We start from the raw sequence: 18,335 nt of genomic DNA, 5'->3' as shown, positions 1-18,335 counted from the left end.
TGAGGTGGAAGAGAAACCCAGGAAAGCAGTATCTCAGAAGCCAAGGAAAGAAGAGTGGTGATTAACAACCTAGGCTTTGGAGTTCAAGTGTAGTTGGGTCTGAATACTAGTTCTGACCCATTTATTAACTGTGTGACCACATCTATAAAATGGAAATAAACTGGGCACAGTGTCTCAGGCCTGTAATCCCAGCACTTTAGGAGACTGAGAAAGGAGAATCACTTGAGGCCAAGAGTTCAAGACCAGCATGGGTAACATAGCAAGACCTCATCTCTATAAAAAAATCAGCCAGGTGAGGTGGTACATGCCTGTGGTCCAAGCTACTCAGAAGGCTGAGGCGAGAGGATTGCTTGAGCCCAGGAGTTCTTGGCTGCAGTGAGCAAAAGGGATTAATCTTTCATTGTGGAATTTTAGAGAACAATCAGCTCAATGAGAAAAATATTTTTGTGAAGCAGGGCTTTCTCAGGGTGCCTAAAATCATTAAGTTTTTCACTGATAATTAACAAAAATCACTTTTAGGCAAAATTATTTTTCAAAGCACTTCATAGATTATTGTTACATTTCCCTTCACAGATATGAGTCAATACCCCTTACTAGGGATTTATCTTTATTAGAGGTGGACACTGAGATGTATTTTGAAGTATTTTGAAGTTTTTTGGAAGTATTTAAAAATAGCCTTTGGTAACATTAAAGCATTCTGGAATCACATATAATTCTGTCCTGTTCTGAAAAAAAAGCAGTGATGAAGACAGCAATCAGGACTCAATGAATTTTTTTTTTTTTTTTTTTTCATTTAAAATTGTCTCAGAGGCAGGTGTGGTGGCTCATGCCTATAATCCCAGCGCTTTGGGAGGCTGAGGCAGGCAGATCACTTGAGGCCAGGAGTTTGAGACATGCCCGGCCAACACGGTGACACCCCATCTCTACCAAAAACACAAAAAAGTTAGCTGGGCATAGTGGCATATGCCTGTAGTCCCAGCTACTTGGGAGGATGAGGCATGAGAACTGCTTGAACCTAGGAGGCAGAGGTTGCAGTGGGCTGAGATCGTGCCACTGCACTCCAGCCTGGGTAACAGAGCAAAACTCTCACAAAAAAAAAAAAAAAAAAAAAAAAAAAGTCTTAGAAATGCCAATACATGCTACTAAATTATTCTGGTAGGAAATACTTAAAATGAGTTATTTAAAAAGTAAACAGAGTAAATGCTCAATCTTAGAACTGATTAATAAAAAGGACATTGGTAATACAATTTAAAAAAACAAAGCCAATCAAAGAAAATACTGAATCTGCTTCTACAATAAATGAATGTTAACTAAGCAATTCATATTTATTTGCTCTGGGTTTTAAATAAATATGTTTTTCCTTATGACATCCTTATTATCTCATATTGCTAGGTTTAATTCTCATTAAAATGTCACTTGTTCCTCATGTCTTCCTTCTTGATCAGAGGTAACCAAACTTTCTGATAAATGAAACTAATAGATCCAGTTAACAACTTCTGTGCACAGAGACTAAATGAGTATCACAAGAATCATCTGGGTGACTTTGATTTTGACTGTAGACATAGTTACTACAATATAAGCAATTTTAGTTTCTTGCTCCTGATCTTCACTTCTTTGTGCACTGTATGCATGCTCAGCATTATAACCTAGAACCGTAAATATTTCAGTATATTTTATTAGAAGATATTTACAAGGAATACTGGAGCAGGTACTTGAATTGAAGATCAATTCAGGATACTAATATTGCTGGTATTTGCCCCCAGAAATGAAGAATACCATCTGATAACTTCATTATCTGTTCAAACTCTCTTTTTTATTTAGCCAGTTATGACTATTCATTGCAAGACTATAACCATGAGGCAAGAAGTGTAGCAGCCTTGTCATGAAGGAAGCCAAGTAAATGGTATAGTTATAGTACGTCTACCAATCTCACTTTAGACAGTCTTTGTAAACAGACAATGATCATGAATAATACTGATCTGAATCATTTGCTAGACAAGTATTTATGAAATACTTACCAAATACATTACTAATGACCTCAGTATACAGAAACATATATAGTAACAGGCTTTAGGGTATTGGTCTAGAGGAACTCTAAGGTATCTTTGAGCCTGTGATTAGCAAAATGTGGTCTGTGGACCCCTAGGACTACCCAAATTATTTCAGAGAATAAACAAAGACAAACTATTTAAAAAATAGTATTAGGACATTTGCTGTTTTTATTGTATTGACATCATCTGATAGTACAAAGGCACTTGTGAGTAAAATTGCTAGTGTCTCAGCATGAATCAAGGTAGTGGCATCAAACTATCAGTAAGTCATTGTGATCTTCACCACCAATTTCATCTAAGTATATCTTTAATGAAACAACATAAATGATTACAATCATTTGCATAGCCATTATAGTATAACGGCTGTCTCAAGAAAAAATACTAGTGGGATTGTTTAACTTATAAGCTAAACTACCTGTTTTTTTGTTTTTTGTTTTTAAATGAAAACCATTTTTACTTAAAAGAACCACTGATAAAACTATAGTTTTCCAGACTTGGGTGTCTGGCATATGAGCAAAGTCAGCCTATCACTTGAAGGACAAAACTAACAATATTTGTTGCTAATGATAAAATTCAAGCTACAGGACGAAAATGAGAATTTTGAAAACCCTGTATCTGCCATGGCAAACCTGAAAGTTTCTGAAGAGTTAACCACTTTTAAAATGAGATCAGTAGCAATAATAACAAATGTGATTTTAAAATTATATGATTAAAATGTGTCAACATTTGGAAGATCTGCATAATTCCCTGAACCAATATTTTACAAGTAGTCAATACATGATGTAAAATCATACATGGTAAAAGACCTACTCAAAGTGCAAGATAGACCAATGGATTTTAATGTAACAGTGTAAAAAAACTCAATGATACGTCAGATTCCACACTGCAACTAACCTTTAAGGAATGACTACCTGTTAAGTTTCAGAGTCAACAAAGAAAAATATCCACAATTAGATGAAAGGCTATTAAAATACTCTTCCTTCTTCAGCTTCTTGTCTGTGTGAAGCTTGTCTTTTATTCATTTTAACCAAAGGAAGTGTCACAGTAGACTGAATGTAGAAGCAGATATGAGAATCTAACAAGCCAGTTATTAAAGATATTTCTAACAATGTAAGACAATGTTATCCTTCTCACTAATATTTTTGCTTTAGAAAATAGTTTTTATTTATATTTTCAACATGCTGGATTTATTATTTTTTAAAAATGAGACAATATTTTTTGAAACTTTTCAGTTTCAATTTCTATTATAGTAAGTATCAACACATGTTACCCACATAAACAAAAGCTCTTTGGGGTTTTAAATACTCTAAAGAGTATAAAGTCATCCTGAGACCAAAAAAAAATTGAGAACCACTGGCTTAGATCACAGCCTGGTGAAATCAGTACTATGATCTGCATAACAATCCACACATTACAACTATGTTAAAGGCACTCAAACTATTGAGTATGATACTATAATTATAGATGTACGATATTACGCAGTTGTAAAAACCCACAGAATTTTAAAGAGTAAACAATGAACTTTAACGTACACAAATTTTAAAAATCATTTAGGATGTCACAGATCTCAGTAAGGAATGCAGACTATGAAGAGAATCTAACTGTATTACAAACATATAAACAACTTCACCAAGGGCTGGGTGGAAAAGGTATTGATCTAAGTAACCTTGGAAATGAGTGGAGTCTGTAAAAATAAAGGCAAAAGTAACTGCACATACTTACTTACTGTACTCTAGTTGATAAAGTATTTTCCCACCTGAGGATGGGTTAAAATTCTTTTTTTTTTTTTTTAAGATAGTCTTGCTCTGTCACCCAGTCTGGAATACGGTGGCATGATCTCAGCTCACCGCAACGTCTGCCTCCTAGGTTCAAGCAATCGTCATGTTTCAGCCTCTGGAATAGCTCGGATTATACATAGGCGTGTGCCACTTAGTATTACTATTATTTTTTTTTTTTTAGTAGAGACAGGATTTTGCCATGTTTACCAGGCTGGTCTAACTCCTGGCCTCAGCCTTTCAAAGTGCTGGGATTATAGGCATAAGCCACGGTGCCCAGCCAAGGTATGTATACTGGAACTGAACGATTAAGTAAATGGATGGTGGGTGATGGGAACTAAGTTTTTTACTACTGGAGTGGGAGCATACAGATAAGGAGAGGAGACTAGAATGATTCATGTGGTAACCGAGTTGGAAACATCAGCATAATTTCATGTTTAGCTTAAGGCAGATACAAACAGTTACATATAGAAATATTTATAGCCATGAGCTATGTATATATGTTAGTGTGTGTGTGTGTGTGTATATATATATACACACACACTTCCTTGCTCTGCCAGCTGAAAGGGCCTATAAACAAGGACACTCCAGTAACAATAAACACACCTATCATCTAGATCTTGGTTTCTAATACCTTTTTCCGATAAAAATATCGACAGGTTATTCAAGAAATGGCTGACTCTAAGATGGGCAAGAAATACACAAGATGAATCTAGAGCAATCTTTGAGTGCCAAAAAAAATTAAGGAAGTGCTATAAAACAAAGACAAATAAAAAATACCTACACTGATGAGGGTATATCAAAGGGAAACAAGAGCCAACTGAGCAAGGCATGGTGGTTCACGCCTGTAATTGCAGTGCTTTGGGAGGCTGAGGCGGGTGGATCACTTGAGGTAGGAGTTCGAGACCAGCCTGGCCAATATGGTGAAACCCTGTCTCTACTAAAAATACAAAAATTAGCTGGGCGTGGTGGCACACACCTGTAATCCCAGCTACTCAGGAGGCTGAGGCAAGAGAACTGTTTGAACCCGGGAAGCACAGGTTGCAGTGAGCCAAGATTGGCGCCACTGCACACGAGCCTGGGCAACAGAGTGAGACTTCATCTAAAAAAAAACAACAAAAAAGAGCCAACTAAAAGAGCTCCCAATAGCCTAACCAGGGACAGTTTGAAAAACAAAATAAATAAAGTAGTACTGACTTGTAACTCAAAGTATAAAATAAATAGCCATGAGTCCATGCTGATATAAATGATTAACTGAATAAATAAATGGGGAAGAAGAGATAGAGATAAATCTCCCCTGCAGAAATATTCCAAATATAATTAATGTAGATATTCCACACTTAAGGAGGGAGGGCAAAAATCCCCACTCCTTAAGTGTGGGCTGCCTATAGTGATTTATTTCTAAAGAGTATAGCAGGGAACAGGAGAAACAGAGCAACTTTACAGTGGAGAAATTTGAGAACACCACCTACGTTAGCCAGCTCAAGCTCCATTAATCAAGCTCAATATCAACTCTGAGAAATCATGCTGACAGCACGTTCTCTTGATATGATGTGATGAAAATGACATTTTACCTCTAAGATCACACTCCCCAAAACCCATAACTCCAGTCAAATTATGGAAAAATATCAGACAATAATTCCAACAGAGGGGCATCTTACAAAATATTCGGATACAAAATCCCCAAAAAATCAAAAACAAGAAAAGTCTGACAAACTATCATAGCTAGGAGGAGCCTAAGCAGACACGACAAGTAAATGTAATGTGGTGTCCTGGATGGGATCTTGGAATGGAAAAAGACATTAGGTAAAAACTAAGGTGAATACACTATGGACTTCAGTTAATAATAATGTGCCAATATTGGTTCATTAATTGTAACAAATGTAGCATCCAAATGTAAAATGTTAATCACAGATAAACCTGGGTACTAGGTTACTGAAACTCTGCAATCCTCTTAATTTTTCTGTAACACTAAAAGTATATCTGGCTCACGCCTGTACTCCTAGCACTTTGGGAGGCCAAGGCAGGCGGATCATGAGGTCAGGAGTTCGAGAGCAGCCTGACCAAAATGGTGAAACCCTGTCTCTACTAAAAATAGAAAAAATTAGCTAGGCATGGTGGCATGCACCTGTAATCCCAGCTACTCAGGAGGTGGAGGCAGGAGAATCACTTGATCCTGGGAGGCAGAGGTTGCAGTGAGCCGAGATTGCGCCACTGCACTACAGGCTGGGTGACAGAGCGAGACTCCATCTCAAAAAAAAAAGAAGAAAAAAAAGGTTTTCAAACAACAGTCAATTTTTTTCACAATTAATGATAAAGACAGTCAAAATTGGTGGCTATATGAGAATAAACCCTTAATTCCCTCTAATTTAGAAAAGTTCCTTGCAATGCAAAACCTTGACAATTCCACATCAGCTTACGTTGTCTATATACTTTTAAAGAGTAACAATGTGTTCTTCAACCTACCATTTTTTTCTCCCATTTCTTGATGTCGTTTATAAATATAAAATGCTTCAAAATTAGGTTTATCAAATCACTTTGATTGGAGAGTATCACTGGAATCCAACTGTGGTCTCTATGAAATTTGCAGTCCTCAGACAGAATACATCATTATACCATTCTAAACCTGATATCCTTTGGTACTTGAATTTTCAAATAGAAATTGTGGCTGAAGAAACTTTCAGAAATGAGTGACAGTCCAACCAAAAGACAAGTCCATGAATCTTCATCCCGTGAATATCTGTAGTAGTATCAGATCATTAACATTATCTTTGTAAAAATAAAAAACAACTCCATCTTTTGGTCCACAAATGGATGAAACATTCTGTAAGGAAAACAATAAAAAACAGTGCATATTTGTAAAGGACTATATATATATAAGGAAATAAGATATTGCTATAACAGCTTGATCTTCTAAAACAGCATGAACCATTACAAAAAACATGTTGTCTGGAAAAAATATGTAAAGTATCGAAATTAGAAATATTAGAGAAGGCCCACCCAATCCTATCACCCATATTTAATATATTTGTTAGTATTTACATTACTAACAATTAAACTATCTCCATTTTGTAAGTCTTTTATAAAAACTTTTAAAAAGGGGATAATACTAACTACCTCACAGGTTGTTCTGAGGACAAGACGTAATTACATAGAATAGTGCCTGACATATGAAAGATTCAAGGAATACTGGCAATTATTGTTATTATTTCAGAATGTAGTTTTAAAACAAAATTTGGATTGCAGTATATATAATTTTTTATAATCTTTCATTAAAAACATTTCCTGCATTTCCTTCATCATTAATATTTTAATACGACTGGCTGTACAACATACTTTGGTCAATAACCCATACATTATAGTACATTAAATATTTTAATAATTACATTTTAATAAAATACTGATTAGTAATATAAACCTCTATATTCCATTATTTAGATTGTTTTCCTTTTTTAGATTAATTTTTAGTATAATAAATAATGATAAAATAGATATACTTTATACCTATCTCTGGCAATTTCCCTAGGATACCATATCTAGACATAGAATAACAGGTCAAAAATAGATCAACAATTTAAATTCTCAAGATGTTAGCCAAGATACAATAAATTCTTCCGCCACTTCTACACCAAACCATGGAAATATTAGGAGATTTAAAAAATATATATATAGCCATGCTGAAAACAAAAAGGGAACTCTCTAAGGGCCAGGTCTGTGAGGCCTTTCTGGGGAAAGGAAACAGATGGGAAGCTATAGAGATGATGGCAACCACAATCACAGCAGCAAAACTATGGGCAGGAATCCTCTCAGAGGAGATGAATGCACAACTAAGAGTCCTCAAACATCTGAAGAAGGCTACACTATGAAAGAGACTGAGCTAAAGAAGGAAATCTCATCCACGAAATAACATACAATTTTGAAAAAAAGTCAATTAGATATCTTGGATATAAAAACAGTTGTTGAAATAAACTCAATAGATGACTGAACGACAGAACAGACTCACATAAAGAGCCAGTTAATAAGCTGGAAGACTGATTTGAGTAATTCACCAAGAACCCAGAGCAAAGAAACAAGAGGAGGCACAAAACTGAGAGAGGAGGCAATAATGACCAAGAATTTCTCAGAACTGGAAAACACATAAGCAAACTGAATCCACTGAGTACCAACCAGGATAAAATTCTTAATACACATCGCTAGACAAACTGTGACTAACTTCAGAATATCAAAACCACAAAGTCTTAGATGTTTCCAGAAAAATGTAGACTATCTAAAAGGAAGGTATATCAGACTAGTAATGAGATTTCTCATCAGAAATGTCAGATGCAAAATGTTAAAGAAAAGTCAGTATGAACTCAAAACTCTATATCCAGCCAAGCTATCTTTCCATACTAAAGATGAAAAAAGAGACATTTACAGACATTCAAAGAGTCACTCAGAGACTGTGAAAGAAATAAGTATCTGATGATGAAAAATGAACCTACAAGAAAGCACTGAGGTATAAGCAGCAATAGTGAGCAAATAAATGAGTAAAACACATTAATGTTAAACATAAACTGAATTTAATAACAAAACAAAAATTCTTAAAGATATAATGAGAGACTATATTCTTTTTTGGAGGAGAGATGGAAGGGATTGTTTCAAGATGACAGAAAGCAAAGCAGAAGCATGCTAAATTCTTTTTACAGGGGCCATATCGATACTGACTAAATGTACACTTTGTTAGGAAAACATAAATTTAAGAACTGTGTTGAAATGTAAAGTTAATCTACTAAAAAAAAAAACTGAACAAAGAAAACTTGGGCCTAACCTCAGTTAAAAATAAAAGTGATTCCAGCGCTTTGGGAGGCCGAGGTGGGCAGGTCACCTGAGCTCAAGAGTTTGAGATCAGCCTGGCCAACATGGCAAAATCCCATCTCTACTAAAAATACAAAAATTAGCAGGGTGTGGTGATGCGCACCTGTAATCTGGGCTACTTGGGAGGCTGAGGGAGGAAAAGTGCTTGAACCCGGGAGGTGGAGGTTGCAGTGAGCCAAAATCACGCCACTGTACTCCAGCCTGGGTGACAGAGCAAGACTGTGTCTCAAAAAACAAGTGGAAAAATAAGGTATAAAAGATACAAAGAGAAGCATATTAAATAATGACAAGAATAAGGTCAAAATATGTCAGTAATCACAATAAAGGTGAATTATCTATTAAAGGCCAGACTCTCAGATTGGATGGCAAGCAAAACCTAGATATGATATTTTAAAATAAGAGACCCACTTAAGTTACACAAAATGTCACAGCAAGGCTGAAAATGAAGAGACTGGAAAAAGACATATCTGCAACTATAAGAAGAAACATTCATATTAAATAAGAGTTGAATATCATATTTTCAAAATCAATGTTGACAGAACAATTCACTGTAAGATTTAATATTCATGAACCTTTATGTACAAATAACATCACTCTGAAATATATAGAGCAAAATTTAAATAAAAGGAAAATGCACATATCCACAATTTGATAAGAATGTAACAAATCAAGAAACTGACAGATAAAGTGGGCAAAAAATCAGGGTATAAAGGATTTAAATGACAATTAACAAGCTTAATCCAAAAAATGTATAGAACCCTGCACCCAACAGAAAATACTTCTTGTGGGAGGAAACTGTAGACAAACTTAACTCTCATAAACTACCTGTGGAACGTGTAATTTAGTACAGGTATTTTGGAGGAAATTTAGCAAGACCTATTAAAACTAAAAATGCTCACAGCTTAAAACCAAGCAATTCCACTTTTACGTATAATATCCTTAACAAATAGTACATGTGCACAAGAAAACACAAAGATTTTCCTTGCAGCATTGTTGTATGGCAAAAAACTGGAAACCTAATGTTCTCAAGAGAATGGCAATAAAATGTGCTATACAGCACACATCAAACAAAATAGGATTTAACAAAAAGACCAGTAAAAGAGACAAAGAGAAATATTTTATATTAACAGATCAATTGAGTCATACACTATGCAGCAGCTAAAAGAAACGATCCATAAATAACATAATGACCTATAAATAACATGTACAGACTGCAAAACCAATGTCAAGAAATAAAGCTACAGAATGATGTAGTATGGTATTTTTCCACTAAAAAAATACAAACGTATATATTCACCTATATAGAATATGTAACAGTATTAAAAGGTGTAAGTATTAAAAAACACTTGACAGCTCTGTACCAAAGTCTCCAGCAGGAGTAGGGAGGGAGAGGAGTGAGGGAACATTCCTTCTACAAAACTTTCAAAGAACAGAGAATTTTTATTATATAGGAACTTCCAAGCAGGAAAAATACGGGAAGCTACTCAACTGTTTCTACGAGATAAATATAACCTTGACACGCAAGAAAAAACTCAAGGTCAAAATCTGGATTGTGCTCTTTATCTACAAGGTATCAATTTTGTAATAAAAGTGTACTTAATTTTAAAAAATTAAGTATATATAAATGTTCAAAAAGGAATTGTTCATTTTAAAGCTTTTTATAGCATATTGTCAAACTCTCTTCCAGAAAGGTTCTACCAATTTATACTTCCACTTAAGCACATTCAGTAATAGTTTTATTTTACTTTTTTTTTAGACATGAGGTCTCATTATATTGCCCAGGTTGGTCCTGAATTCTGGACTCAAGCGATCTGCCCCGCCGGCCTCCCAAAGTGATGGGATTACAGATGTGAGCCACCGTGCATGGCCATAGCTTTGTTTTTTTTGAGACGGAGTCTCGCTCTGTCACCCAGGCTGGGGTGCAGTGACGTGATCTCAGCTCAATGCAGCCTCCGCCTCCCGGGTTCAATCGATTCTCCTGCCTCAGCCTCCCGAGTAGCTGGGATTACGCGGGCCCGCCACCACACGCCTGGCTAATTTTTGTATTTTTAGTAGAGACGGGGTTTCACCATGTTGGCCAGGCTGGTCTTGAACTCCTGACCTGAGGTGATCCGCCCGCCTCAACCTCCCAAAGTGTGGGGATTACAGGCCTGAGCAACCGCGCCGGCCCGTATCTTTGTTTTTAAGCAGCTCTCAGCAGCGTTCACACCTGAAAATTTGAAAACAACTGAACGTGCAAAAGTGAAACATGTTTCCTGGAGAAAATCTGCAAAATACAATAAAGTATGAAAGAGAAAATTTAAACACCATCCCATCATCCAGAGACAACTGGTGTTAATATTTCAGAGAGTAAATGGGCTTAAAAAACTTTTTTCCCCTTCTTTTCATTTTGGCATAATAACTAAGCCAGTCTGCTTTGCTTCAATGTATGGTCCCTCTTCGTTTCTAAAAATAGGCCTTAAAAACACACTGACCATTTCCTATCGGCTCCTTACGTTTTAATTATAACGACAGAACCACGGGTTAGTCACGCTTCTAAGTATTTCACGTGTTCTTATTTAATCCCCCTAACAGTCATGTGGGTTACATTGGCAGCTCGTTTGCTGATGAGGAAGCTAAGGCATGTCATACCATAAGTGGCAGACACAAAATAAGGAACCAAGCAGCATGGTTTCAGAGCCTATGCTTTGGTTACTCCATTTGACCTTTTCAAAGTTACTCCTCTCTTTGGCCTCATGCGTTAATATTTACAGAGCTCACTGCAGCTTTCCACATGCCAAAGAGCACAGTTAGTTACATATCTTTCCTTACTTAATTACTTATTGGGCTGCGGCTGATAGCGAGTTAGAAGTGTTACTATCTAATCTGAACTCAGTTATCTTGGATGAATGACTGAACTTGCTGTATTTAAGGGCTCGTGTAATCTTACCTGTGAAATGGGCTAGTGGTTAAACCTTCAAGTTCTGCTTCTGGGTTTTATACTGCTGTCCATTTCCTGCCGCCCCTTTGACAGCCTCACGTTCCCAGCAGCTTAGGAATCACCTCATAAAGGCTGCACCCTGAGACAGACAGACAGGCTGAATGAAATGGAGGTTGAGAATTCAATGCGCCCGCGGCCCCTTCTGCAGCCAGGACTGTACTTGGGTGCCAGGAGAAGGGAGGCTGCAAGGGCTAGGGTCCAGCCCCTGTTCGGGCGGCCGAGGGCTCCGCGGCGTTGTCAGGTCCTCCGAACCGCCCGGCTAGAGGAACTGTCGGGGGTCACCCACCGCGGTGCCTCGGTTTCACCTGGCTCCGCTGCGTTTTCTACGCTGCCCGCCTGACCTGGGGAGTGATCTCTGCCAGCTCCGTTGGCGAGGCTGGGTTCCTCCGCGGGTGGGACTCTCCTCTGACGCCAAGCCGCCCAGACCTCCCGAGCGCAGGTGCCCTCTGGCCGGGAAGTACTTCACCATTTACTAGCCTTCATCTCAACCACAACAGTCCCGCCTCGCCTCCACCCGGGATAAGGCACGGCGAAACCTCCGCCGGGGACCAGGCCGACCCACCTAAAGCGATCACTACATGGGAGGAGTCGGACGCCGGCCGTCCCACCACCCAGCCTGGAGCCCATTGATTGGTCGCACTCCCTACTGGTTCACGCCTCAGAGACTCGGCGCGCTTACCGCTGGCACCGCAGTGGCGCCCGAGCGCGCCGCCTCTCGATTGGCTGCTAGCGCTCTCGGCTTGTCTCGCGCTCTCTCGCTGGGCCAATGGAGTTACTCGTAGTCGAGAGGCCGGCATCACTGGAGTGGTGGCGCAGCTGTTTCCTCCGGTAGGTGTGGGGCTGCCATCTTGTGTGTGGCTGGGACTGGGCTTCTTGGGGGTTGAAAACTTATATAGCGTCTCGCCGTAGTGGAGGGGTCCAGAGAGAACACTGGGGTAGAGGAGAGGCCTAAGGGAGGAGACCCAGCGCCTTCTCACTTGCGGAAAGGATGGGTTTCCTTCCTGGGCCTGAGTCTCATCCCTGGCTAGAGAGAGCGAGGAGTGGTGGTGGTGGTAGTTGTGGTGGTGGTTGTGGTGGTGGTAATAGTAGGGATCCCAGGTTTTGGTTTGTTGGTCGTTGTGGGGGCTGGGCGGTGTCTTTGATGCCTTAACATTCACGCCTTGGTTCCGGGGAGCTCTTTAGTAATCTTTGTCTCACAAAGATTCTGGCCATCAACCCCCTTTGACAAAGGAGGCTAGCTGATGAACTCCCTGATTGAGAAAGAAGCAAAGCTAGTAATGGAAGGGGAGTGCCTCACTACTATTCTCAGGTTCAAAAGAGACCTCCTCTTCCGTCATTTTCGAGGGAGCGGCTGCTAAACTGTTTGCTCTTCGCTAGGGTTACTCTTTGAGACCATCCTTTGGTAATAGTGGGGGTCAAGTTTTGCGTTTGGGCAAGATTGTTCTTTAGCGGGCATTCAAGCATTCCTACAGCTGTCTTTTTTTTTTTTTTTTTTCCTTCATTTTAAGCTAGAAAGTGGTGGTCTTGCGGAAACGGGACGTGAAGGAAGAATTTTGTCAAATCTTGATTTCCGCGATAACGATATATTATAAATCTCTGGGTCTGCCATGACGTGCTTGGTCACTTCATGGAGCAGGAGGAGGCTTTGTTAGGGAAAGCACCTTAATTTCTGAGCTCTTTCTGGGTGGGAGGAAGAAGACAGGACTTAACCTCGTTTTCCTTCCTCCCTTTTTTTTTTTTTTTTTTTTTTTTAGCATTGTAATGGACGGCATGCATTGTCTTTCATTTGAGGGGAAAATGTATTGGATCTGAAGAGCAAGCTGATGAAAGGCTAATATTTTGTGGTAGATTTTAGCAGTTTGACTTGCATGAAAAGAAAGCCAATATATTATTGCCTTGAGCTTAGATTTCAGTTATTCAGCATTAACTGATGAACAACCGAATCAACAATACATGATAAAGACATCTCCCATCAGGAATACCAAACAACAAAACAAACAGCAAAATAATTGATGTTTGTTTGTTTTTGTCGCCCAGGCTGGAGTGCAAAGTGTAATGGTGCAATCTTGGCTCACTGCAACCTCTCCCTCCCTGGTTCAAGCGATTCTCCTGCTTCAACCTCTTGAGTAGCTGGGACTACAGACACCAGCCACCCTGCCCAGCTAATTTTTGTATTTTTAGTAGAGATGGGGTTTCACCTTGTTGGCCAGGCTGGTCTTGAACTCCTGACCTTAGGCGATCTGCCCGCCTCAGCCTCCCAAAGTGCTGGGATTACAGGTGTGAGCCACTGCACTGGGCCTAACTGATGAATTTAAAATTCATTTTGGGCAGGGCTCCATGGCTTAAGGCCTGTAATCCCAGTGCTTTAGGAGGCTAAGGAGGGAGGATTCCTTAAGGCCAGGGGTTCGAGACCAGCCTGGGGAACAGCGAGACCCATGTCTACAATAAAAGCCAAAAAATAGCTGGGTATGGTGTCTGTGCCTGTTGTCCTAGCTACTGAGGAGGCAGAGATGAGAGTTTGAAGCTGCAGGGAGCCAACCACTGCACTCAGCCTGGGCAATAGAGTGAGATCCCAACTCAAAATAAATATAAAACACATTTTTAATTCCTTTTTTTATTGAAGAACCTTATAAAACCTAAGTTGCAAGAATTCAGGTATTGATAAAGTGGTGTTGATTTGGTAGCTAAAGTACATGTCAGGAAAAGTTATCAAGATCAGCTGAAAGATCCTGGGTAAGAAACATCAATAACAGTAGGAGGTCAGTACTAAATAACAATGCTGTTTAGCATTTAGATACAAATGCTAAAACATTGGTATCTCATTCACTGCATATATTAGATAATATAATTGTTCAATGAGTCAGTAAAAGAATGCAGTAATTGGGAGGTATGGATATACCTTTTTTTTTTAGCCTAATTGAAAAATAATTGTTGAATCTGCTTCCTGGAACACTTGACTTTCAATTTGGATTAAATGTATTATTGTATCCAGTTTAAACATACAAATAATGTTAAGGATAGGTTCGTAATCCTTGGTCTTTACAAAAAAATTTTAAAGGCAGAAAATTTAGGTAACTAAGGTGAGTCCTCAAGTGATAATGCTCTATTTGCCATTGTTTTCTTGAAGGCACATAAAATCTTTTTTTTTTTTTTTTTCTGGAGACAGAGTCTTGCTCTGTTGTCCATGCTAGAGTATGCAGTGGTGTGATCTCAGCTCACTGCAACCTCTGCCTCCCAGGTTCAAGTGATTCTTGTGCCTGTAGCTGGGACCACAGGTGTGTGCCACCACACTCAGCTAATTTTTGTGTTTTTAGTGTAGACAGGGTTTCACCATGTTGGCCAGGCTGGTCTCGAACTCCTGACCTCAAGTGATCTGCCCACCTCGGCCTCCCAAAGTAGGTACAGGCATCTTCTATGTGGTTAAGATTTAAAACTTCAAATCCTTACCTTTTTCTTTTGTCCAGCTGGGTAGCTTCAGTCTCCAAAATGCCTTTCCTTTTCATCTTTCTACTCTCACGGTCACTGCCTTAATTTAGCTTCTATTTTTCTTTTTTAAAAAAACATTTTAGGCCAGGCGTGGTGGCTCACACTTGTAATCCTTGCAGTTTGGAGGCCGAGGCTGGGGGATTGCTTGGGCCCCGGAGATAGAGACCAGCTGGGCACCGTGGTAAAATGCTGTCTTTACCAAAAATACAAAAGGTTAGCCAGGCATGGAGGCATGTGCCTGCAGTCCCAGCTTCTTGGGAGGCTGAGGTAGGATCACCTGAGCCCAGGAGGTTGAGACTGCAGGGAGCCATGATTGTGCCACTGCACACAGAACTAGACTCTGTCTCAAAAAAAAAAAAGTTTTAAAATAAAAAACATTTTTTCATTTCTAGAAGCCAGGAAATAAAAAAAAAAATCTTAGTGCTCCCTTAGCAGCACATACACTAAAATTGGAACTATACAGAGAAGATTAGCATGGCTCCTCTGCAAAGATTACATGCAAATTTGCAAAGCATTCTGTATTTAAAAAACCAAACATTTTATATGACATTGTATTATTCACAAAGCCCACACTCCTCAGTTTGGAATTTCTGTTACTTAAGATAGAGGTTTGGCTACTGTGATGGAGAAATTTAAAAATAATTGTGGCCTTAATACAATTTTTTCCAATGGAAAAATATGAGCTGATCAGGTGGCTTTCCTACACACAGTTGTCAGGGGCCCACGCCCCTAGCATATTGCTTTGCCATTCTTAATGCAGCTGTATCTTGAGGACCAAGATGACTGCTTCACATCCTACTGTTATATAGTACCTGCTTAAATTGAAGGGTAAAATGTGTTATGGTAGGGGACACAATATTTGCAAGTGGTAGTAGGAGTAGGATTTTATTTCACTGCCTTAATTTTTTAAAGGTCATTTTTACATTGTCACAGGAAAATTTTTAAGTAACAGTTATATTACTGCTGTTAGGATTTCATGAGCTTTTAATTGTTCTTTCAGGTTCCTGACAGTTCTATTGCGGAGAGAGGAGGGTAACTTGTGCCTTTCAAATACTGTGCTTGTGGCCTATATTGTTACTTGCAGTCCTGGGGCCTACTTTGTACTTTGCATTTCTCTCTGTAGAAATGGTTCCCGCAGCCAAAAATCACTTTTTTTTTGTTTTTTTGAAACGTGGTCTCGCTCTGTTGCCCAGGCTGGAGTGCAACGGTGCGATCACAGCTCACTGCACCCTCTGCCTCCTGGGTTCAAGCAATTCTTCTGCCTCAGCCTCCTGAGTAACTGGGTTACAGTCACCCACCACCATGCCCGGCTAATCTTTGTATTTTTAGTAGAGACGGGTTTCACCATGTTGGCCAGGCTGGTCTCTCGAACTCCTGGCCTCAAGTGATCCACCCAATCTCCCAAAGTGCTGGGATTACAGGCATGAGCCACTGTGTCCAGACCACATTCTTTCGAAAGTAATTGGTGCTTAGATCAACAGCTTCCTCCTTTTTGTTTGTTTGTTTTTGAGGCAAAGTCTCCCTGTCACTTAGGTTGGAGTGCAGTGATGCGATCTTGGCTCACTGCAGCTTTGACTTCCTGGGCTCAAGCGATCTTCCCACCTCAGCCTCCCTAGTAGCTGGGACCACAGATATGTGCCACCATGCTCAGCCAATTAAAATTTTTTTTTTTTTTTTTGTAGAGACAGGGTCTCCCTGTGTTGGGCTGGTCTTGATCTCTTGGGCTCAAGTGATCCTCCCACCTCCGTCTCCCAACGTGCTGGAATTACAGGCACGAGCCACTGCACCTGGCCGCCTCCTTGAAATATAGACAGATTTCATTCAATCACAATCTTTTTTTACTCTGTACAGTTGACCCTTGAACAGCATGGGTTTTACCTATTTGGGTCCTCTTATACACAACATTTTTTCAATAAATATGTTGGAAATATTTTTTGGAGATTTGTGACAGTTTGAAAAAACTCACACATGAGCACGTAGCTTGGAAATATTGAAAAAATTAAGAAAAAGACATGAATGCATAAAATATATGTAGATATAGGTGTATTTTATTTACTACCATAAAATATACACAAATCTCTTATAAAAAAATTAAAATTTACCAAAACTTACACAAATGCAGGTTGTACTTGGCACCATTAGTAGTGGAGAGAAATGTAAAGTGTAAGGATGCAGTATTAAACCATAACTGCATAAATGACTGCAGTCATGGTAAATGACTGTGGTACTTACTGTACTACCGCAATAATTTTGTAGGTCTCTCTGGTTGCTATTGTAGTGAAGTGAAGTGCTGTGAGTATCTGCTTGAAAAGCCCTGCGATGCTGATCATCTCCATGTGAGCAGCTCATCACTCCAGTAAATTGTGCATGGCAGTGTAAAGTGATCTTGCAGTTCTCACATATTTTTCATGGTTAGTGCAATACCATAAACCTTGAATAACACCATGGGACCCATACAAAGTACCTCTAGTGATGCTGGAAGTCCCTGCAGGAAGCAGAGAAAAGTCATGACATTAAAAGAAACAGCTTAAGTGCTTCATATGTACTGTAGATTAAGGTCTGAAGCTGCTTTTGCCTGCCATTTCAAGATAAATGAATCCAACATAAGGATCGTTGTAAAAAAAAAAAAAAAAAAAAAGAGGAAGAAGAAAGAAAATTCATGAAGCTGCGGCTACACCTGCAGATGGGAAAATGTTCTATATTTTGCAAAATGCAAAATGTGTTAATAGATTCTTTATGTTATCAGTAAGGTTTCTAGTCAACAGTAGGCTGTTAGTTATAGGGGGAGCAGGAGACTGCATGGGGTAGGAAGTGTACCTCTCATCCCCATTGTTGTTCAAGGGTTTGCTGTACTCAAATTCTTAATGTATGCATATTTTATAATGTGAGAAGCAAAATAACTCCTTGGGAGGCAGGACTTCTGGAGTCTAACAAAGTGTTTTGTATGCAGTTGACATTTGATAAATGTTTGCTCATTTGAAGTATATTTCAAGTTGAATAAAGAATGGAGTGAGAAGCTGCCAGAGTAGGCCTATTAGGCTTTACGTGAAAAGTGTAATCTATACCTTTGGAGAATGTGCTCATCTCTTACAAATCAACAAATGAAAACACCAATACCCTGATAGAAAATGAACAAACTACATAAATAAGCTTATGATAACAAGAACAAATGGCTTGCATGAAAAACAA

General features: G+C 39.1%; 2 protein-coding genes and 1 non-coding gene across 18 annotated transcripts in view; 2 read left to right on the top strand and 1 right to left on the bottom strand.

Moving 5' to 3' along the window:
• Positions 1-12,367, bottom strand: part of SETDB2 (SET domain bifurcated histone lysine methyltransferase 2) — a 51,400-nt gene extending 39,033 nt beyond the window's left edge. For 3 of the 6 annotated variants that reach the window (XM_077974366.1, XM_015121056.3, XM_015121058.3), the window contains exons 1-3: positions 12,002-12,240; positions 11,610-11,739; positions 6,293-6,650 (exon numbers count right to left, since the gene is read on the bottom strand). Coding sequence is in view for 4 of the 6 variants with exons in the window: in XM_015121056.3 (XP_014976542.1) it covers positions 6,293-6,308 (16 nt within the window). In the remaining 2 variants the exon portion in view is untranslated. Of the gene's footprint in view, positions 1-6,292; positions 6,651-11,609 lie in introns of all 6 variants that reach the window. The other 3 variants (XM_015121057.3, XM_077974365.1, XM_077974367.1) reach the window with 3 other exon arrangements.
• A 67-nt stretch (positions 12,368-12,434) lies between these two features.
• CAB39L (calcium binding protein 39 like) overlaps positions 12,435-18,335 on the top strand; it is a 135,714-nt gene continuing 129,813 nt past the window's right edge. For all 11 annotated transcript variants that reach the window (XM_077974375.1, XM_077974368.1, XM_077974372.1 and 8 more), the window contains exon 1: positions 12,435-12,488. The gene's annotated coding sequence lies outside the window, so the exon portion shown is untranslated. The remainder of the gene's footprint in view (positions 12,489-18,335) is intronic.
• Positions 15,567-15,672, top strand: LOC114673663 (U6 spliceosomal RNA). Its single transcript, XR_003724426.1, has one exon. It is a non-coding gene; the product is annotated as a U6 spliceosomal RNA (small nuclear RNA).

This window comes from Macaca mulatta, chromosome 17, assembly GCF_049350105.2.
Source record: "Macaca mulatta isolate MMU2019108-1 chromosome 17, T2T-MMU8v2.0, whole genome shotgun sequence".
NCBI lineage: Eukaryota > Metazoa > Chordata > Mammalia > Primates > Cercopithecidae > Macaca > Macaca mulatta.
Note: the sequence above shows the minus strand (reverse complement) of the source record. Positions and strands in the feature narration are given on the sequence as shown.